Source organism: Oncorhynchus clarkii, chromosome 3 (assembly GCF_045791955.1).
Source record: "Oncorhynchus clarkii lewisi isolate Uvic-CL-2024 chromosome 3, UVic_Ocla_1.0, whole genome shotgun sequence".
In the NCBI taxonomy this organism is placed as follows: domain Eukaryota; kingdom Metazoa; phylum Chordata; class Actinopteri; order Salmoniformes; family Salmonidae; genus Oncorhynchus; species Oncorhynchus clarkii.
Window position 1 is genome coordinate 26,228,198 of NC_092149.1, and position 23,000 is coordinate 26,251,197.

The following is a 23,000-nucleotide window of genomic DNA, read 5'->3' on the forward strand; positions in this document are numbered from 1 at the left end:
AGTGTAACAGTATAGCTTCCGTCCCTCTCCTCGCCCCTACCTGGGCTCGAACCAGGAACACATCGACAACAGCCACCCTCAAAGCAGCTTTACCCATGCAGAGCAAGGGGAATAACTACTCCAAGTCTCAGAGCGAGTGACGTTTGAAACGCTATTAGCGCGCACCCGATAACTAGCTAGCCATTTCACATCGGTTACACCAGCCTAATCTCGGGAGATGATAGGCTTGAAGTCATAAACAGCTGTGCTTGCGAAGAGCTGCTAGCAAAACGCACGAAAGTGCTGTTTGAATGAATACTTACGAGCCTGTTGCTGCCTACCATCGCTCAGTCAGGCTGCTCTATCAAATCATAGATTTAATTATTACATAATAACACACAGAAATACGAGCCTTTGGTCATTAATATGGTCGAATCCGGAAACTATCATTTCGAAAACAAAACGTTTATTTCAGTGAAATACGGAACCGTTCTGTATTTTATCTAACGGATGGCATCCCTAAGTCTAAATATTCCTGTTACATTGCACAACCTTCAATGTTATGTCAATATTACGTAAAATTCTGGCAAATTAGTTCGCAATGTGCCAGGCTGCCCAAACTGTTGCATATACCCTGACTCTGCTTGCAATGAATGCAAGAGAAGTGACACAATTTTACCTGGTTAATATTGCTTGCTAACCTGGATTTCTTTAAGCTAAATATGCAGGTTTAAAAATATATACTTCTGTGTATTGATTTTAAGACAGGCATTGGTGTTTATGGTTAGGTACAGTCATCAAACGATTGTGCTTTTTTCTCAAATGCGCTTTGTTAAATCATCCCCCTGTGTTGCATCGATTATATGCAATGCAGGACACGCTAGATAAACTAGTAATATCATCAACCATGTGTAGTTAACTAGTGATTATGATTGATTGATTGTTTTTTATAAGATAAGTTTAATGCTAGCTAGCAACTTACCTTGGCTTCTATTGCATTTGCGTAACAGGCAGGCTCCTCGTGGAGTGCAATGAGAGGCAGGTGGTTAGAGCATTGGACTAGTTAACTGTAAGGTTGCAAGATTGAATCCCAGAGCTGACAAGGTGAAAATCTGTTGTTCTGCCCCTGAACAAGGCAGTTAACCCACCGTTCCTAAGCCATCATTGAAAATAAGAATGTGTTCTTAACTGACTTGCCTAGTTAAATAACGATTTCCGATTGTTATGAAAACTTGAAATCGGCCCTAATTAATCGACCATTCCGATGAATCGGTCGACCTCTAGTCTGGATGCTGTCTGGTTGATCGCTGCTAGTTGTCATCTTCATCTCAACTAATTTGAGTCTCAAAGCGCTGTTGAGGCCTACCTCCTTTTCCTCCTCAACCTGTACTGTCACTGCCTCGATCGCGGATCAGGCACGTTTTTTCTTTCATTCACTGCTTTTCTCACATTGGCTAACTGCGATCATCTACTTTATTCACATACTGTATGTATATTCTTCTAAATTTTCGAATTTAGTCTCTCTTTACGGAAGGGCCATTAAATGCCAGTAACCAGTCGCATGTCAGGACATTTCTCATCTTTCAGCACTACGTCTACAAAGGCTATAGCAATGTATGGACTAGCTAATGATATGCTCTGGAAAACAAGCTTTTGAATGATATATATGATTCAACATGGAGAGTTTTAAAAATAGCGATTGAAGTTCTACATGAAACATGCTATCAAGAATGATATTTATGGTAGGTGTAGTTGACGAAGTTAATATAAAATTATACAAATAAAGTATTTATATACATTTTTGCCGATGTATTTGTACATTTTTCTAAAGTATAGAAGTTATAGTTGCAAAATATCCCAATATCTGAAAATTGACAGATGAAGCAAAATCACAATTTTTGCCTATGGCCTTAATGGGAAAAGATAATCCAAAAGTAACTGAAAGTAGCCTAATCGGATTAGGTTACTGAGTTTGGGTAATACAAAATTACGTTGATTACAATGTTGGACAGGTAACTAGTAACTAACGGATTACATTTAGGGTTACCTACCCAACCCTGCCTTTAGGGTACTTTTTTACCACATCACACAGTAGGCTACAACTCCAGTGCACTGTGCAGTAGGCCTATTTGCAAATGGCACGCAAAATATCCAAGAAATTTGATTGTAGTAGACTAATCAGTGGATTGATTCAGGGCCACCACAGGCACCTTTTATAGTCTACATGAATATTGAGGTTTTAAAAAAAAAAGTATGCGAGGGCTTTCCTTGGTGTATGTCGCGTTTCTCTAGCTCCCCTGTAGGCTTGGGTAACCAAAGCGCATTGAAATAAAGGGAGCCGTCGAACCAGTCTGCCTACTACTCTCTCTCCGGCACGGAAACCGGTTGCTGTCGGAATACGGCACAACCTAATTATTTCATTTCAAGGGAGACAAACCTACTTTAAATTCGGGCGTTCGTAAAGCCTACTACACCGTTGAAGAAGTAGAAAGTTGTGACACGCCCAACCTCACATCAAAACTGCGCCCGAGATTATCGTGAATTTATTTGGGTGAGTAGCTTTAACTATAACCACCGTCTACAGACCTTTTTCTCAAACGAAAGATGACCCAAAATCAATTTATTTGAGTAGGATTATTTATGAGGAGCCATTTCCCTCTTGTCTGTCTGTTGGTTCCATTTGATGAAAATCAAGCGGTGTTGGCCATTTAAAACATGATTTTATTTTTATTTTTTTAGGGATGTGTAATGTCATACAAAACCCATGGACGCCGCTTTTACAATGTCACAAATTACGCATCAACTTTTCCATTGTCACTTGTTTCAGGCTTGAATGGATGATGCCACGTTAGACTCTATCCTTCACACACAAGTGGCCAAAGCATTCCCCTCCCATTCTTCATGTCAATTCTCACAATTGTTTGATATAAATAACCCACTTCTCATTCATGCACTCTCTCTCTCGCTCTCTCTGTTTTATGGGACATAGCTGTGGTGATACCCTATATGTGTCCTAATCTCTGGGGCTATACAGATGCCATATCTTAATTTGATCATCCTGTTGCAGTAATGTTCCTCGACAACAGGAAATGCAAACTTGTAGTGTATTCAATGTTTAAAAAGGCTTTTAAAATGTGTAATTTCCAAATAATCTCAGACTTGGTTTGCCTTAATGAAAAATGTATCAACCACAGGAGGTTGGTGGTACCTTAATTGGGGAGGATGGGCTTGTGGTAATGGCTTGTGCGGAATTAGTGGAATGGTATCAAACGCATGGATTCCATGTGTTTGATGCCATTCCATTTGCTTCGTTCCAGCCATTATTATGAGCCGTCCTCCCCACAGCAGCCTCCTGTGGTATCAACCCCTACAAAAAATGTCCATTGATTACAACAATTCACATTTCCTGTTGCTCCAGGATTATATTCCTGTTGTGTGAAACTGGCTCAAATTAAGATACAGCATCTGTATATGTTTTTCCATTTGGACAGTCAGTCCTTGACAATGGATGTACTGGAGTAGACGTTTTACTAGTGTTACAGTAGTCTAGTAGTGGACCAGAATAGGTCATGCATATGACATGCAGTCAAATACACATGCACATACACGTACACAGAGTCACATGCACACAGTCACAAGTTCACACACAAATTAACTTTCAGGCACACCTGTTAATTGAAATGCATTCCAGATGACTATCTCAACTGTGAAGTAACACATTTGGAATCAAGTAGTAACCAAAAAAGTGTTAAACAAATCAAAATATATTTTACATTTGAGATGATACAAAGTAGCCACCTGTTGCCTTGATGACAGTTTTGCACACTTGAGGCATTCTCTCAACCAGCTTCACCTGGAAGGCTTTTCATACAGTCTTGAAGGAGTTCCCACATATGCTGAGCACTCGTTGGCTGCTTTTCCGCCACTCTGCGGTCCAACTCATCCCAAACGATCTCAATTGGGTTGAGATCGGGTGATTGTGGAGGCCATGTCATCTGATGCAGCACTCCACCACTCTCCTTCTTGGTCAAATAGCCCTTACACCGCCAGGAGGTGTGTTGGGTAATTGTCCTGTTGAAATACAAATGATAGTCCCACTAAGCGCAAACCAGATGGGGTGGCATATCGCTGCAGAATGCTGTGGTAACCATGCTGGTTAAGTGAGCCTTGCATTCTAAATAAATCACAGTGTCAACAGCAAAGCACCATCACACCACCTCCATGCTTCACTGTGGGAACCACACATGTGGAGATCATCCGTTCACCTACTCTTCGTCTCACAAAGACACCGGTTAGAACTAGAAATCCAAAATTTGGACTCATCAGACCAAAGGACAGATTTCCACCGGCCTAATGTTCATTGCTTGTGTTTCTTGGCCAAAGCAAGTCTCTTCTTATTATTGGTGTCCTTTAGTAGTGGTTTCTTTTCAGCAATTGGACCATGAAGGCCTGACTCACGCAGTCTCCTCTGAACAGTTGATGTTGAGATGTGTCTGTTACTTGAACTCTGAAGTTTTTATTTGGGCTGAAATCTGAGGTGCATTTAAGGCTAACTTATCCCTTGCAGCAGAAGTAACTCGGTCTTCCTTTCCTGTGACGGTCCTCATGAGAGCCAGTTATATCAAAGCGCTTGATGGTTTTTGCGACTGCACTTGAAGAAACTTTCAGTTCTTGAAATTTTCCGTATTGACTGACCTTCATGTCTTAAAGTAATGATGACCTGGTGTTTCTCTTTTCTTATTTGAGCTGTTCTTGCCATAATATGGACTTGGCCCTATTTGCTAAAATACCATCTTCTTTATACCACCCCTACCTTGTCACAACACAACTGATTGTAGCAAACGCATTAAGAGGCGGCAGGTAGCCTAATAGTTAGTGTTGGACTAGTAACCGAAAGGTTGGAAGATCGAATCCCCGAGCTGACAAGGTAAAAATCTGTCGTTCTACCCCTGAAGAAGGCAGTTAACCCACTGTTCCTAGGCCGTCATTGAAAATAAGACTGACTTGCCCAGTTAAAAAAAAAAAAAAAAAAAACTTAAGGCACACCTGTTAATTGAAATCCATTCCAGGTGCCTACCTCATGGAGCTGGTTGAGAGAATGCTAAGCTGTCAAAGCAAAGGGTGGATACTTTGAAAAATCTCAAATATATTTTGATATGTTTAACACTTTTTTGGGGGGGGCTCCAGAGTGTGCAGCGGTCTAAGGCATTGCATCTCAGTTCTTGAGGAGTCACTATATACACCCTGGTTCGAATCCAAGCTGTATCACAACCGGCCGTGATGGGGAGTCCCATAGGGCGGCTCACAATTGGCCCAGCGTCGTCCCGGTTTGGCCGGTGTCGGCTGTCATTATAAATAAGAATTTGTTCTTAACTGACTTGCCTGGTTAAAGGTTTAAAAAAATACAAATACATTATTCCATATGTGTTATTTTATAGTTGTGATGTCTTCACTATTATTCTACAATTTAGAAAATAGTCAAACTAAAAAACCCTTGAATGAGTAGGTGTCTAAACTTTTGACAGGTTCTGTATACACGTCACATGTCCTGCCATTGTCTCCCAACAAAGGCATAGACACAAACACCCTGTCATCAGACTCTTCTCTTTTCAAACTAGCACACAGACACACTGTCATTTCACACATGCATGCATGCACACCACACAGACACACTGTCATTTCACACATGCATGCATGCACACCACACAGACACACACATCCTGTTTTTTTTACCATATTTTTCCAGTTTGCATCAATGCATATTGTCAGACAAATGCACCAGTGTGAGCGAACACACGCACAGACAGAAAAATAATTGTGAGCCCATAGCCGCACGAAGGTGTTTGGGGGTGCGTAATTACAGGCAATATCCACACTGAGCTGAAGACCAGGGTTACGGCTTACAAGGAATTGGACATGGACGCATACAAGAAAGGCCGATATGACCTCAGACGAGACATCAAACACGCAAAAGAACAATATAGTAGGAATCCTATTACACCGGCTCCAACTCTCATTTTATGTGGCAGGGCTCGCAGACGATAATCGATTACAAAGGGAAATCCAGCCTTTTAACGTTTTGCTCACATTTGCCATGGAGAGAGAGATCACACAATAATCCTAAAAACAGGGGCTTTCACCAAGGGAGCATAAAAAGATTGTGTGATCTCGCTCTCCATGGCCGATGTGAGCAAAACATTTAAACGGGTTAACAATCACAAGGCCGCCTGCCAGACAGAATACCAGGGTTCGTTCTCAAAGCATGCGCAGACCAGCTGGTGGGTGTCTTCACAGACATTTTCAATATCTCCTTGTCCCAGTCTGTAATCCCAACACGTTTCAAGCTGACCAACATTGTCTAAATGACTATCGCCCTGTAGCACTCACATCTGTAATTATGAAGCGCTTAGAAAGGCTGGTCATGACACACATTAACAACATCATCCCAGACTCCCTAGACCCACTCCAATTTGCATACTGCCCCAATAGATCCACAGATGATGCAATCTCAATTGCACTTCATACTGCCCTCTCCCACCTGGGCAAGAGGGGAAATAACTATGTGAGAATGCTGTTCCTAGACTACAGCTCAGCGTTCTACTCCATAGTCCCCACCAAGCTCATCACCAAGTTATGGACTGAACCCATCCCTCTGCAACTGGACCCTGGTCTTCCTGACAGGTCGAACCCAGGTGGTGAGGGAAGGCAAGAACACCTCCACCATGATGTCCCTCAACACGGGGCCCCTGTGTACTCCCTGTTCACCCCCGTGTACTCCCTGTTCACCCCGGTGTACTCCCTTAATCCCCTCCTGTACTCCCTGTTCACCCACGACTGTGTGGCCACGCACAACTCAAACACCATCAAGTTTGCTGACGACACGACGGTGGTAGGCCTGATAGACGGCGATGAGTCAGCCTACAGGGAGGAGGTCAGAGACTTACCAGTGTGATGCCAGGACATCAACCTCTCCCTCAACTTCAGTAAGACCAAGGAGCTGATCATGGACTATAGGAGAAAGAGGGGAGAGCACGCCCCCATCCACATCGACAGGGCTGTTGTGGAGCGGGTCGAGAGCTTCAAGTTCCTTGGCGGCCACATCATTAATGACTTAACATGGTCCACACCTGCACAGTCGTGAAGCGGGCATGGCAGCACCTCTTCCCCCTCCGGAGGCTGAAAAGATTTGGCATGGGCCCTCGGATCCTCAAAGTTCTACAGCTGCACCATCGAGAACATCTTGACTGGCTGCATCACCACTTGGTATGGTAAATGACAGCAAAGCACTACAGAGGGTGATGTGAACAGCCCAGTACATCACTGGGGCTGAGCTCCCTGCCATCCAGGACATTTTATATCAGGCAGTGTCAGAGGAAGGCCCGAATTGCCATAGACTGTTCACTCTGCTACCATACAGTCGTGGCCAAAGGTTTTGAGAATGACACAAATATAAATTTTCACAGTCTGCTGCCTCAGTTTGTATGATGGCAATTTGCATATACTCGAATGTTACAAAGAGTGATTAGATGAATTGCAATTAATTGCAAAGTCCCTCTGCCATGCAAATGAACTGAATCCCCAAAAAACATTTCCACTGCATTTCGGCCCTGCCACAAAAAGACCAGCTGACATCATGTCAGTGACTCAATCGTTAACACAGGTGTGAGTGTTGACAAGGCTGGGGATCACTCTGTCATGCTGATTGAGTTCGAATAACAGACTGGAAGCTTCAAAATGAGGGTGGTGCTTGGAATCATTGTTCTTCCTCTGTCAACCATGGTTACCTGCATGGAAACACGTGCCGTCATCATTGCTGTGCACAAAAGGGCTTCACAGGAAAGATATTCCTGCCAGTAAGATTGCCCATAAATTAACCATTTATCGGATCATCAAGAACTTCAAGGAGAGCGGTGCAATTGTTGTGAAGAAGGCTTCAGGGCGCCCAAGAAAGTCCAGCAAGTGCCAGGACCATAACCTAAAGTTGATTCAGCTGCGGGATCGGGGCATCACCAGTACAGAGCTTGCTCAGGAATGACAGCAGACAGCTGTGAGTGCATCTGCACGCACAGTGAGGCGAAGACTTTTGGAGGATAGCCTGGTGTCAAGAAGGGCAGCAAAGAAGCCACTTCTCTCCAGGGAAAAACATCCAGGGACAGACTGGTATTCTGCAAAAGGTACAGGGATTGGACTGCTGAGGATTGGGGTAAAGTAATTTTCTCTGATGAATCCCCTTTCCGATTGTTTGGGGCATCCGGGAAAAAGCCTGTCCGGAGAAGACAAGGTGAGCGCTACCATCAGTCCTGTGTCATGCCAACAGTAAAGCATCCTGAGACCATTCATATGTGGGGGTTGCTTCTTAGCCAAGGGAGTGGGCTCACTCACAATTTTGCCTAAGAACACAGCCATGAATAAAGAATGGTGCCAACACATCCTCAGAGAGCAACTTCTCCCAACCATCCAGGAACAGTTGGGTGACGAACAATGCCTTTTCCAGCATGATGGAGCACCTTGCCATAAGGCAAAAGTGATAACTAAGTGGCTCGGGGAACAAAACATCGATATTTTGGGTCCATGGCCAGGAAACTCCCCAGACCTTAATCCCATTGAATTTGTGGTCAATCCTCAAGAGGTGGGTGGACAAACAAGAACCCACAAATTCTGATAAACTCCAAGCATTGATTATGCAAGAATGGGCTGCCATCAGTCAGGATATGGCCCAGAAGTTAATTGACAGCATGCCAGGGCGTATTGCAGAGGTCTTGAAAAAGAAGGGTCAACACTGCAAATATTGACTCTTTGCATCAACTTCATGTATTTGTCAATAAAAGCCTTAGACACTTATGAAATGCTTGTAATTATACGTCAGTGTTCCATAGTAACATCTGACAAAAATATCTAAAGACACTGAGGCAGCAGACTTTGTGAATTAATATTTGTCATTCTCAAAACTTTTGGCCACGACTGTACATTGATCTGGTACTCCCTGTATATAGCTCCATTCTTGTGTATTTTATTTTCTTCCTCTTGTTACTACACTGCTCAAAAAAATAACGGGAACACTTAAACAACACAATGTAACTCCAAGTCAATCACACTTCTGTGAAATCAAACTGTCCACTTAGGAAGCAACACTGACAATACATTTCACATGCTGTTGTGCAAATGAAATAGACAACAGGTGGAAATTATAGGCAATTAGCAAGACACCCCCAATAAAGGAGTGGTTCTGCAGGTGGTGACCACAGACCACTTCTCAGTTCCTATGCTTCCTGGCTGATGTTTTGGTCACTTTTGAATGCTGGCGGTGCTTTCACTCTAGTGGTAGCATGAGACGGAGTCTACAACCCACACAAGTGGCTCAGGTAGTGCAGCTCATCCAGGATGGCACATCAATGCGAGCTGTGGCAAGAAGGTTTGCTGTGTCTGTCAGCGTAGTGTCCAGAGCATGGAGGCGCTACCAGGAGACAGGCCAGTACATCAGGAGACGTGGAGGAGGCCGTAGCAGGGCAACAACCCAGCAGCAGGACCGCTACCTCCACCTTTGTGCAAGGAGGAGCAGGAGGAGCACTGCCAGAGCCCTGCAAAATGACCTCCAGCAGGCCACAAATGTGCATGTGTCTGCTCAAACGGTCAGAAACAGACTCCATGAGGGTGGTATGAGGGCCCGACGTCCTCAGGTGGGGGTTGTGCTTACAGCCCAACACCATGCAGGACGTTTGGCATTTGCCAGAGAACACCAAGATTGGCAAATTCACCACTGGCGCCCTGTGCTCTTCACAGATGAAAGCAGGTTCACACTGAGCACATGTGACAGAGTCTGGAGATGCCGTGGAGAACGTTCTGCTGCCTGCAACATCCTCCAGCATGACCGGTTTGGCGGTGGGTCAGTCTTGGTGTGGGGTGGCATTTCTTTGGGGGGCCGCACAGCCCTCCATGTGCTCGCCAGAGGTAACCTGACTGCCATTAGGTACCGAGATGAGATCCTCAGACCCCTTGTGAGACCATATGCTGGTGCAGTTGGCCCTGGGTTCCTCCTGGGTTCCTCCTAATGCAAGACAATGCTAGACCTCATGTGGCTGGAGTGTGTCAGCAGTTCCTGCAAGAGGAAGGCATTGATGCTATGGACTGGCCCGCCTGTTCCCCAGACCTGACTCCAATTGAGCACATCTGGGACGTCATGTCTCGCTCCATCCACCAACGCCATGTTGCACCACAGACTGTCCAGGAGTTGGCGGATGCTTTAGTACAGGTCTTGGAGGAGATCCCTCAGGAGACCATCCGCCACTTCATCAGGAGCATGCCCAGGCGTTGTAGGGAGGTCATACAGGCACGTGGAGGCCACACACACTACTGAGTCTCATTTTGACTTGTTTTAAGGACATTACATCAAAGTTGGATCAGCCTGTAGTGTGATTTTCCACTTTAATTTCCAAATCCAGACCTCCATGGGTTGATAAATTTGATTTCCATTGATAATTTTTGCGTAATTTGTTGTCAGCACATTCAACTATGTAAAGAAAAGTATTTCATAAGAATATTTCATTCATTCAGATCTAGGATGTGTTATTTTAGTGTTCCCTTTATTTTTTTGAGCAGTGTATTTAGTTATTAATATCTTTAAACTCTGCATTGTTGGGAAGGGTTCGTAAGTAAGCATTTCACGGTAAGGTCTACACCAGTTGTATTCAGCGGCATGTGACAAATACAATTTTGATTTGGTATGTAGTGATATAACTTCCCATGACTGAGTGTGAGGAGTATATTGATGTATTATCCGACTATTGATTGGAACCCGTTATCATGCCGTGCATCACTCATACACAGTAGAAACTCCCAGGCCCTGCAGACGGGCCACATAGGGGCATATGGACACACCTCTCTGTCTTTCTCTTTTCACAGAATGATTCTCATCTGTGTTGCGGTTAAGCAGAACACATTGGCCCGTGGTTAGTTAGTGTGTGTGTGCTGACAGCACATTGGGGTGTTCACTGATAAATGAAGGATGTTTCCGGGGATATGTAAATATTTACAGATACAGAGCATGCCTTTGTGCTCCAGCATCAGCATGGAAGGATGTGTGTTGGTGGTTGTGTGTGAAGAATAATTATTTAGTTTTCGTTGCTAAATCAAAAAACCATAATGGAACATTTGTTAAGTATTCATTAACGTGCCGTAGTAACATCTCTATTACCCATTTAACATTCTATAACAACTTCCATACCTCAGGCAAGGTGATGTCGACACACACACATATACAGTGCCTTGCGAAAGTATTCGGCCCCCTTGAACTTTGCGAACTTTTGCCACATTTCAGGCTTCAAACATAAAGATATAAAACTGTATTTTTTTGTGAAGAATCAACAACAAGTGGGACACAATCATGAAGTGGAACGACATTTATTGGATATTTCAAACTTTTTTAACAAATCAAAAACGGAAAAATTGGGCGTGCAAAATGCAAAAAAAATGCAAAAAAGACACGCAGCAGAAAATGTCTGTTCTATATAAAACATCCGGATAAGGGCGCTGTCAGTGGCTGCCTTTGTTCAAGTTATCAGTGTTAGTGCAGGACTAACCATCAAACATACACATGAAATGCAAGGAAGCAGTGTAGTTGTTTTTTTGAGGCTTTTCCAATCGCTTTGATCTTTTCACAAGTACGTGGTGAATTTTCTAATCTCTTAGTACAAAACTCCAAACTGGTAAGACTTGTAAAACATCAAATCTTATATTCAAAACCTTTTATATTTTGTATTCATTTTGTTTGGAGACTTTCACCACACAAGCATTGATCCAAAATATGTTTAGGGAAAGGGGGATACCAGTCAGTTGTACAACTGAATGCATTCAACTGAAGTGTGTCTTCCCCACTGAATCAGAGAGGTGCGGGGGGGCTGCCATAATCGACATCTATGTCTTCGGTGCCTGGGGAACAGTGGGTTAACTGCCTTGCTCAGGGGCAGAATGACAGATTTTTACCTTGTCAGTTCGGGGATTTGATCCAGCAAACTTTCAGTTATTGGCCCAATGTTCTAACCACTAGTTTACTGTGAAATACCATGAGAACATTGATTTAATCACCAAAATGCATCATGATATCTTCTCAATTTAGTTATTTTAACTAACAGTTAATCTAATAGCAGCAAATGCAAAATTGCCCTTTGAATGTAATATGCTACAGTAATGTATATTACACTGTTTTCACATTAGGCAATACACTGGCACTACCCATAAAAATAGACTGAAAATGTATTTAATTTCTATCCCATGCGTGATTTAAATTTAAAGGGACTGTTCCCACGTTCAGGGAGACTGCATTCACAGTAAATGCTGCATATGTCACCTCAATCAGAAATGACCTTTAAATTTCAATCGCGTTATAGCGCTGAACTTTCACAATACAAATTGAATTGGGGCCTAGATGCTACAGAGTAGATCTTCAGCATTAAGTATTGCATCGAGTCAATTGGAAATGTGCTTAGAGTTTTGAAACGACTGCCTTTTTGAGGATCTGTTTTGAACTAACCGTTGTGACATACTTGTAAACATCTCACCAAAGCCATTGAAAAAACGGTAATGTTATGCAAATCATGGGGTTTGGCTGTTTTCTTGTGTTCGTAGCTACGCGAAGTAGGGATGATAAATACATTTGGAAAAAATCCCACCAACCCCCCCCCCCCCCCCCCCCCCAAGCCAACCTAAAACATCTGGAAAGGGGGATACCTAGTCAGTTGTTCAACTGAAATGTGTCTTCCGCATTTAACCCAACTCCTCTGACTCTGCCAGCGAACACGGTTGTGTGGGTCGGTGTGCGTGTGTGCCTTTTTTTCAATTTATGTCCATGTCTTTTTCCATTAGTTTATAGTTTATCTACTTTGGTCTTGCTGCTATACGCTTGTCATAATTCTATCTACACACAGAGTTCTGTTTATTGTCCTGGCATTCTTCCATGGTTCATGGTGCCTTTACTTGCTTCTATCTTTGAAATACATTTTAGTTTACCTTCCACATCTGTTCTGTCATCCCTCTTTCTTCCCTCACTTCTACAGAATGCAGTAGCTCTGGGAAACAATCAAAAAGAGTGTGAGGGGGGGTAAAAGAGCAAGACCATGGCTCAGATTAAGCTGCAGAATGTGGAGGACTACTATGAGATTGGAGAGGTTCTTGGCAGGTGAGTGAGAAGGTTTGGAGTAGAGAATGAAACGGCGCTAGACTTGAATTTAACTTTACGTAATTTACTTATAAATCTAGGAATACACTGCTAAGTAAATGGTACTAGAAAGGTGCAATGCCCCTCAGTTTCTCTCTCATCTCAAATTCAAACAAGCTTTAGGCCTATTAGCATCACAGGAGTAGTTCAGCGTAATATCGAGCACAATGCAAAAGTTCTCTATGATAACATCTCTCTCTGGCCCCCTCTAGTGGTCACTTTGGGCAAGTGCGTGCGGTGCTGGAACGTGCATCCGGGGTCCGCTGGGCGGGGAAGTTCCTGAAGCTGCGTCGGAGCGCCAGTAGTCGCCTGGGCCTGGAGAGGAAGAGTGTGGAGAGGGAGGTGGAGATACTGCAGAGCCTGCAGCACGCCAACGTCATGGCCCTCAGGGACGTGTTTGAGAGTCGCGCTGAGGTGGTGCTCATCGTGGAGCTGTGAGTCAAGTGGGGACAGATGGAGGGAGGGGGAGACCTCTGCTGGTCTCTGTCTGTCTGTCGTCGTCCCCTCAGCCCACAGCAGGTGGGATGGAAATAGTTGCGTGGAGCACCACTCTCACTCCCACCCTGTTTAATGGGAACACAATGAGAAGCACTTGGTCCCGTCATCCCATCTAATCCTCCTATCAATACTAGCACTAATCTAATAGTCCAGGCCAGACAGACCACTCAAAACTATTAATATAACTGAACAACCCACAGACACACACAACTGCAATCCACCTGGTGCTGTACTCCAAGAGGCAAGAGTGTGCATGAATAAAAGATCTTGAAGCAAATTTTTAGGCTGATTCGCTTTTGAGTAAGTTTAATAGGAATGACTGAGATGCCATTTTATAAGTCGATAGATGTAAGATCTTAATTTGAGCCAGTTTGATACAGCAGGGAAACAATTCTGCAGCAACAATAAATTTTAATTATTATGTGGATTATCATTAATGGACATTTATGTAGGGGTTGATACATTATTCATAAAGGAAAATCAAGTCTGAAATTTCAAAGTGGAAATTAAACTTCAGAAGCCTTTTAAAGTCTCAAATATATTAATGGTTTTAAATGTTCTCCTGTAACAGGATGGTCAAATTAAGATCCTACATCTGTATGTGAGAAAGATATTCTACTGACAAACTTAGATCTATTTAATTCTATTTATTTTTTCTCTCTTTTTCTCTCTCCTCCTCTCCTCTCCCATCTCTGCTCTAGTATCAGTGGTGGGGAGCTGTTTGATTTCATAGCAGAGAAGGAGAGCTTGTCTGAGGAGGAGGCCATAGAGTTCCTGAAGCAGATCCTCAAGGGAGTTGGCTTTATGCACACTAAGAACATTGCCCACTTTGACCTCAAGGTGAGACACACAAGGATAGCAATAGAGCTGATAGAAAGCAGTGTTTCCCCGTTCCGTGAATTAGGTGGGACGGGCCCCTCCTTTCCTGACCCTTGACTAAATCCATTTGGGCTGTTTTTCATTCCGTCAGGATTTGGCATTGTGTGTGTAACGCTCTCTGTTTTCTATTTAGCCAGAGAACATCATGCTGGCAGACAAGATGATGCCACACCCCCACATCAAGATCATTGACTTTGGACTGGCCCATCGCCTCAAACAGGGGGAGGAGTACAGGAGCCTCTCTGGGACCCCACAGTACATCGGTAAGTGGAACATTCCACGTGTTTACTGTCTGTGTTTGGTGGTGGAAATTGTGTCAGTCAGTATGTGTGAGCATTTTGTTAGTGTGTGATAATGGTGTTTGTCTTCCTGTCTGTTTTAGTTTTTATTTAGCCTGAGCCTCTCGAAAGGTGCTGAAGTTTCCATGGAGACAGTTTCCAATGGGTAGTAGTGTGGTTGTGGACAGGATGTGACATCAGAACACGTGGTGGGGCACTGGGGGTAGTGAGAGATGTGTGACTAGATGAGAAGTTTCAACAGGCCTGAAGTACGTGATGCAACCTGAGTCGCCAACACAGAGTGTAACGGAATGATTACTTGCATGGGGATTATTGTAGGGCCATGGATTATACCATAACCCACTCATTCCCCAACTAGTTGCCCATTTTCATGTGTTTTACTGTAAGAATTTAGAGCATTTAAAGTTGGTTAGAGAATACCGTTATACTGTGCAACAGCAGTGTTCACATCACCCAGTGTTTCCCTAACACAATGACACAGTGACTGTTGTGACAAAAGGAAGTGACACTCTCCTCTATTGTATTCTCAGGTCCTTACAAAATATGTCACTATTTTTTGACTATCTGTTCTTTTCATCTCTTACACATACTTTGTTTTTCTGGATAAGGCTGGATTGTGTTGTGTGTGTATCTCATGATTTCTCTCTTTCTCGCTCTCCCTTTCCGTTCTCCTCCCAGCCCCTGAGGTGATTAACTACGAACCCCTGAGCGAGGCAGCCGACATGTGGTAACCATTACTACAATGTTATTCATTAGAAAAACAAAATGTCCCAGCTGCCTTGACTGCCGGGGTAAATAGTTTTGTGCACAAAGTCACTCATATCTCTCTTCTCTTTCCTCTCCAGGAGTATTGGTGTGATAACCTACATATTGTGAGTATACAGAACAAGTGGACAATTTGAACTTGACATATCGTAGCTACCATTGGAGGTTGGTGGGAGGAGCTATAGGATGACAGGCTAATTGTAATGTCTGGAATTAAATTTATGGAACAGTATCAAATATGAAACCACGTTTGACTCCATTCCATTTATTACATTGCAGCCATTACAATGAGCCTGTCCTCCTATAGCTCCGCCCACCAGCCTCCTCTGGTAGCTACACATATTCTCTAATACCCCCCCTATTCTACAGGTTGAGTGGTTTGTCCCCCTTTCAAGGAGATAATGATGAAGAGACACTAAAGAACATCGTGGGGATGATCTATGAGTTTGAAGAGATCTATTTCAACCAGACCAGCGCCATGGCCAAAGACTTTATTGAGAAACTGCTGGTCAAAGACCCAATGTAAACAAATGGTCACACATTCATTTATTAGTGTAATTGATATGGTTGTCTATAACGTCTGTATACTATGCAACAGTCTATTACTTAATGATGTGTCCCTCCTACAGAGAGAGAATGACAGCGAATGAATGTCTAGTACACCCTTGGATCAAGGTGAGATAGAATTGTGATTTGATTGGGGTAACTTTAATACATAAACCCAACATAAGCACATTATAAGGTTTGAGTAGGAAAGTTGTGAATATGATTCACACTGGAAAGCATGTCACTTTGGATAAAGGCTAAAGCGTCTATTAAAATATCACGTTAATTCCTTGTTTATCAGCCCCTCACGCGCAAACAGGCGGCTAACAGAAGTCGATCATCCATCAACATGAAAAGCTTCAAGAAGTTCAACGCCAAGAGGAAATGGAAGGTAAGTGCCAGTGGTGCATCTCAGTACTCCAAAGTAGCTTCCTCTTCTTTTCTCCTACCTTATCTGCATTGGTGTGCAGTAGTTCTACAATACTGGTGAGAGGGGGACACCTGCTGGTCCAGACATTGTATTGCACCATATTTTCCTTCTTAATCTTTCAAAAGTACTGCTTTCCTATGGACACCTCTTTTCATACCCTTCTTAAACCCCCCCTCTCTGTAGATGTCGTTTAACATGGTGTGGGCGTGTAACAGATTATTTCGCCTGCAGTTGCAGTGTAAAAGCAGGTCGCAGGAGGACCCGGAACTGGTAAGAGAACAGAAAGGACTGGGTCTGGAGACCTGGAGAAATGCTGGCTTCTGCCCTTTTATTAAAGTCTGACTAAGACCTGTAGAACTAACTGTGTGTACTGTCTGGGCAATCAATAACGCCAATTTTAATCAATCGTAATATACTAATCAATTACATACCATGGAAGGAACAAAAACAGGAAAACTACACCCCTAGCAGACAAATGTTGCACCCATATTTCATAATAATATTGTTATAAAGCCTTTATTATCCTCTCAATATCAACATATTGATGAGGCTGTTGATATGCTTATATCTGACTATCTCTGCATTTGTCCCCTTGTCAGAGACAGTGTGAGAGCGACCAGGAGGACACGGAGACCAAGCCTGCTTCTCTCATTCGCCGCAGACTCAGCAGCAGTTCCTAAAGAAGTCCACTGGGGTCACTAACACAACCTCAGACCACCTCTATCCATCCCACCCTGTGGAAACGGAGAGAAGTCTTGTGAGTGATGCACCGGTCAACAATACTCTAAGTTACAGAATGACTGACTATGGCAGTGACGATACGCGTGACGAACACGTGATGTGCAGGTGCCTAAAGCCAGTGTTGGTCCACAGAGTTGAATCTTAATGTCTCAGACATGGTTCCTGATAAAAACCAGTGTAGTTTACAAACCGCTTCTGTTGCACCTCACCCCCATTTGACCTAGGGTGTAGCCATTTTCTGAAATGTATTTGTCCGTGCCTTTTAAGTTTGACATATTTATTTTCTGAAAATGATGGTTTACAGGATCGAGTTTGTCCCACTTATAGCTAACCTCAATTGCAATTATTCTGCCTTACAATATTATGTGGTTATTATTTAGCCTCTGATATTGTTGACTGCTGTGTGCCTATCAAAGGTCAAGACTTTTCCAAACTGATTTTATTTCATTTTCTTAGACATATGCATTTCATACAATTAACTAGAAAAAGTACTTGGTAACATACATTATTTGATTGTGTCATCATTTTTGATATAAGCTTATACAGAGCTACTGTACTATACACAGTTTTAGCCATGTTTGATATTAAGTGTTTGACACTGACACGTGTAATGTGGTCTTAGTGTGTAGAGCCCTTAAAAGCCTTACCAAACTTCATCTTAGATATACTTTGTTGAACATTTCAACTCTTTGGCTTATGTCAAATTTACAGTTTTTTTAAATGGAAAGCTATTTTATAACCTTGTGTAGGCTTGTTTTTTTTTAAATATATATATATATATATATATATATATATATATATATATATATATATATATATATATGAGAGTTTAATACTGACAACCATGTTTTGTGAATTGTGTGATGGTGAATAAAAAATGTTTGTCTATGATGTTAAAGCTATTACAGTATATACGTTTGTTGCTTTGAAAGCACACCATTTTTAAAAAGACAGCAGACTATTTGCACTGGGTTGAGTCATCAGTTTCTGGGGCACATGTTACCATATTTGAACCATGAGATCAAGATAGTCAGTGAACTGCAACCTGTATCTAGCTTGATCTCAGTGAACCTAAAGTGAACATCACAATCATTGTGAAAGTTCATTGTAACAGACAAACAGTTTAGAAGAAGTGAAGCCTACAAACTTCAGTCTTTCAGTTCTTATTCTAAGTGTTCTAAATTGGTTCCAGGCTGTCATCCTCTTGTTCTTATCGAAGGGTGGGAAATTGTTGCCATTTTCCTCTGGGTTTATACAAGGGTATGGAGGTTTTGAAACTGGGGGTTGAATAGTTGGCACTTCCAAGATGAGCAGGATCCAAGGAGTCAGCAGCATTCTTGGAGAGAGGGGGCCAATGAAATAAAGAGCTTTCACACACTGTAAATTCCTGAATCTGCCCATGCCTTCTCTCCTTCCAATGTGCACCCTACAGAGCGCATGCCCGTTGCCATAGAGGACTCACAAACAGACGCACTCGGGTATGCAAGAGAGGTGAGTTTGGTGTTAGGTTACCATTAAAACTGAATTAAAAGTGCATAATGTAATAGGTATACAGTATTTTGTAATTCGCACGAACACCCACACATACAGGTGAGAGGAGATGCGAAACTGAGTAACAGGATACACACTTACGACTAGCCAAGCATTATCGTGGGAGTGGCGACTCAAACACCGAGCAAGACAAACAAAACGTCAAACTGGTTTCCTCCTCGAGATCAAGTGACACATGACACGTTACCTGTAGACGTTAGGGCAATTCGGATGGTCTGTATTTCTTTTTATTAATTGGACAAAGTAAAATGTAATTTTTTTTATACTGTAGTTTTTCCTGATTAAACCGTGGAAGACGTGAAAAGCATAGGACAATCATTGCATCTGCGCGCTGATTGGAAAGTTGGCTATCGTAGCAGGTGCAGCCACCAAACCGGTGAGTCGTTTGCAAGTAATTTATATATTTTTTTTTTACCTGACCATGAACTAAATGTCAGTTAAAAAGTCTAAAATGTAGGTTTAAATTAGACCTATTTGTTAAATGTATGTATACTGAACAAAAATATAAACTCAAAATGCAACAATTTCAAAGATTTTACAGAGTTACAGTTCCTATAAGGAAATCAGTCAATTGAAATAAATTAATTAGGCCATAATCTATGGATTTCACATGACTGGGAATACAGATATGCATCTGGTGGTCACAGGTATCTTTAAAAAAGGGCGTGGATCAGACAGTATCTGGTGTGACCACCATTTTCCTTATGCAGCAAGACACATCTTCACATAGAGTTGATCAGGCTGTTGATTGTGGCATGTAGAATCTTGTCCCACTCTTCTTCAATGGTGGTACGAAGTTGCTGGATATTGGTAGGAACTGGAACACGCTGTTGGACACTTCGACCCAGAGCATCCCAAACACGCTCAATGGGTGACATGTCTGGTGAGTATGCAGGCCATGGAAAAACTGGGACATTTTCAGCTTCCAGGAAATGTGTATAGATCCTTGCGATATGTGGCTGGGCATTATCATGCTGAAACATGAGGTGATGGCGGCGGATGAATGGCATGACAATGGGCCTCGATCTTGTCACGGTATCTCTGTGCATTCAAATTGCCATTGATAAAAATGCAATTGTGTTTGTTGTCCGTAGCTTATGCCTGCCCATACCATAACCCAACCGCCAGCATGGGGCACTCTGTTCACAACGTTGACATCAGCAAACCACTCCCCCACACGACGCCATACACGTGGCAGCGGTTGGACTTACTGCCAAATTTTCTAAAACAATGTTGGAGGCGACGTATGGTAGAGAAATGAACATTCAATTGTCTGTCAACAGCTTGGGTGGACAGTCCTACAGTCAGCAGGCCAATTGTCTGTCAACAGCTTGGGTGGACAGTCCTACAGTCAGCAGGCCAATTGTCTGTCAACAGCTTGGGTGGACAGTCCTACAGTCAGCAGGCCAATTGTCTGTCAACAGCTTGGGTGGACAGTCCTACAGTCAGCAGGCCAATTGTCTGTCAACAGCTTGGGTGGACAGTCCTACAGTCAGCAGGCCAATTGTCTGTCAACAGCTTGGGTGGACAGTCCTACAGTCAGCAGGCCAATTGTTTGTCAACAGCTTGGGTGGACAGTCCTACAGTCAGCAGGCCAATTGCGTGCTCCCTAAAAACTTGAGACATCTGTGGTATTGTGTTGTGTGATAAAACTGCACATTTTAGAGTGGCCTTTTATTGTCCCCAGCACAAGGTGTAATGTTCATGCTGTTTAATCAGCATCTTGATATGCCACATCTGCCAGGTGCTCACTGAAAGTGGATGTAAACAAAATTGTGAACAACATTTTAGAGAAATAAGCTTTTTGTGCATATGGAACGTTTCTGGGATCTGTTATTTCAGCTCATGGAACCAACACTTTACATGTTGCATTTATATTTTTGTTCAGTGTATTTTCAATGTGTGGCCTAGTTTATTTAGTCATGGGACATTCAAGGCATCTAGCCAGGTTCTCCAATAATTTTGTAGCAGCCTACCAAGGGGACCATACTTTTCTAAAATGGGTTGGAAATTATATTTATTTCAGTCACCATGGTTCGTTTGACACAATTTAAATATTCAAATGACACCATTATCAGACATGATAACATCTATCAGTACGACGACACATCTGTATCACAGGCAGCCTACTGTATTTACCGTATAACCAGGGAAGCATTGTTTTTAAACATCTCAAATTGACTGAAATATATTTTAAAGAACAAATGAACTGGGACAATGTAGTTTGGTTTATTCAAGTTGTGTTAACATTGACAGAAACATGACGTGTTTCTCCCCATCCTTCCCGAAGCACTTCATGACTCAAACTCATGCCTGGTTGGTCTGTAAGAACTTAGGTAATGATTAAAGGTAGACATATCTCAGAGGTATATCAAGTGTGTTTGCATACTTTCAAGTTAAGTATTAGGTGGGTCACAGGAGTCATAAAAACTTCCCAATTGATGGCACTGATGGATGGGACGTTGGGGATGGGAGCTTTCTTCATGAGCCACAAATGTTTGAAGTTTAAAAAAAGGACAGTGAAAAGAGGAACAGGGCCAACAGGAAAGCTCAAGATATGGTTATATGGACATAAGGTCACAAACATTTTCAGCATGGTTGTACGTATGGTCCTAATAGGCCTATGGAACTCCAGGTAATAAGCCTAACCTTTAATTAGGCAGATAAGTCATTGATACAATGACTTCAAAGGATGCTGGGTAGTACAACACATTGTGCATGTGAAGCAACTGTGTAAGAACATTGGAGTGCATTAGAGCACCCTGAATGTAAAGCTGGATGAAGAGACACAGTTGAAGTCGGAGGTTTACATACACTTAGGTTGGTGTCATTAAAATTCGTTTTTCAACCACTCCACAAATTTCTTGTTAAAAAACTATAGTTTTGGCAAGTCGGTTAGGACATCTACTTTGTGCATGACACATAATTTTTCCAGCAATTGTTTACAGACAGATTATTTCACTTTTAATTCACTGTATCACAATTCCAGTGGGTCAGAAGTTTACATACACTAAGTTGACTGTGCCTTTAAACAGCTTGGAAAATGTCAGAAACTGATGTCATGGCTTTAGAAGTTCCTGATAGGCTAATTGACATCATTTGAGTCAATTGGAGGTGCACCTGTGGATGTATTTCAAGGCCTACCTCTGCTTGACATCATGGGAAAATCAAAAGAAATCAGCAAAGCCTCAAAGAATTGTAGACCTCCACAAGTCTGGTTAATCCTTGGGAGCAATTTCCAAACGCCTGACGGTACCACGTTCATCTGTACAAACAATAGTACGCAAGTATAAACACCATGGGACCACGCAGCTGTCATAACGCTCAGGAAGGAGACACATTCTGTCTCCTAGAAATGAACGTACTTTGGTGCGAAAATTGCAAATCAATCCCAGAACAACAGCTAAGGACCTTGTGAAGATGCTGGAGGAAACGGGTACAAAAGTATCTATATCCACAGTAAAACGAGACCTATATCAACATAACCTGAGAGGCCGCTCAGCAAGGAAGAAGCCACTGCTCCAAAACCGCCATAAAAAAGCCAGACTACGGTTTGCAACTGCACATGGGGACAAAGATCGTACTTTTTGGAGAAATGTCCTCTGGTCTGATGAAACAAAAATATAACTGTTTGGCCATAATGACCATGGTAATGTTTAGATGCAAAGAGGCCTACAAACCTGACTGAGTTACACCAGCTCTGTCAGGAGGAATGGGACAAAATTCACCTAACTTATTGTGGACGCTTGTGGAAGGCTACACGAAATGCTTGACCCAAGTTAAACAATTTAAAGGCAATGCTACCAAATACTAATTGTGTGTATGTAAACTTCTGACCCACTGGGAACGTGATGAAAGAAATAAAATCTGAGATAAATTATTCTCTCTACTATTATTCTGACATTTCACATTCTTAAAATAAAGTGGTGATCCTAACTGACCTAAGACAGGGAATTGTTACTAGGATTAAATGTCAGGAATTGTGAAAAACAGAGTTTAATTTAGTTGGCTAAGGTGTATGTAAACTTCCAACTTCAACTGTACATGTTTGAGGGCTTGAAGAGCGGATGACACGTTCTTTAGAAAGAAACTTGACATGCCT

The 23,000-nt window shown here is 42.5% G+C and overlaps 2 protein-coding genes across 3 annotated transcripts in view; both read left to right on the forward strand.

Annotated features, from left to right (window-relative positions):
- The first annotated feature begins 2,072 nt into the window (after positions 1-2,072).
- Positions 2,073-18,247, forward strand: LOC139405852 (death-associated protein kinase 2-like). Its single transcript, XM_071148288.1, has 12 exons — positions 2,073-2,530; positions 13,029-13,150; positions 13,402-13,623; positions 14,389-14,527; positions 14,700-14,829; positions 15,544-15,592; positions 15,711-15,737; positions 16,000-16,152; positions 16,260-16,305; positions 16,478-16,567; positions 16,790-16,876; positions 17,206-18,247. Exons 2-12 carry the CDS (start codon positions 13,089-13,091, stop codon positions 17,284-17,286), a joined length of 1,086 nt encoding a protein of 361 aa, XP_071004389.1. The 5' UTR covers positions 2,073-2,530; positions 13,029-13,088; the 3' UTR covers positions 17,287-18,247.
- A 517-nt stretch (positions 18,248-18,764) lies between these two features.
- LOC139391918 (rho guanine nucleotide exchange factor 2-like) overlaps positions 18,765-23,000 on the forward strand; it is a 56,220-nt gene continuing 51,984 nt past the window's right edge. The window contains exon 1 of one of the 2 annotated variants that reach the window (XM_071139531.1): positions 18,765-18,838. In XM_071139531.1, the coding sequence (XP_070995632.1) occupies positions 18,785-18,838 (54 nt within the window). In that variant the 5' untranslated portion in view covers positions 18,765-18,784. The remainder of the gene's footprint in view (positions 18,839-23,000) is intronic. The other variant, XM_071139535.1, reaches the window with a different exon arrangement.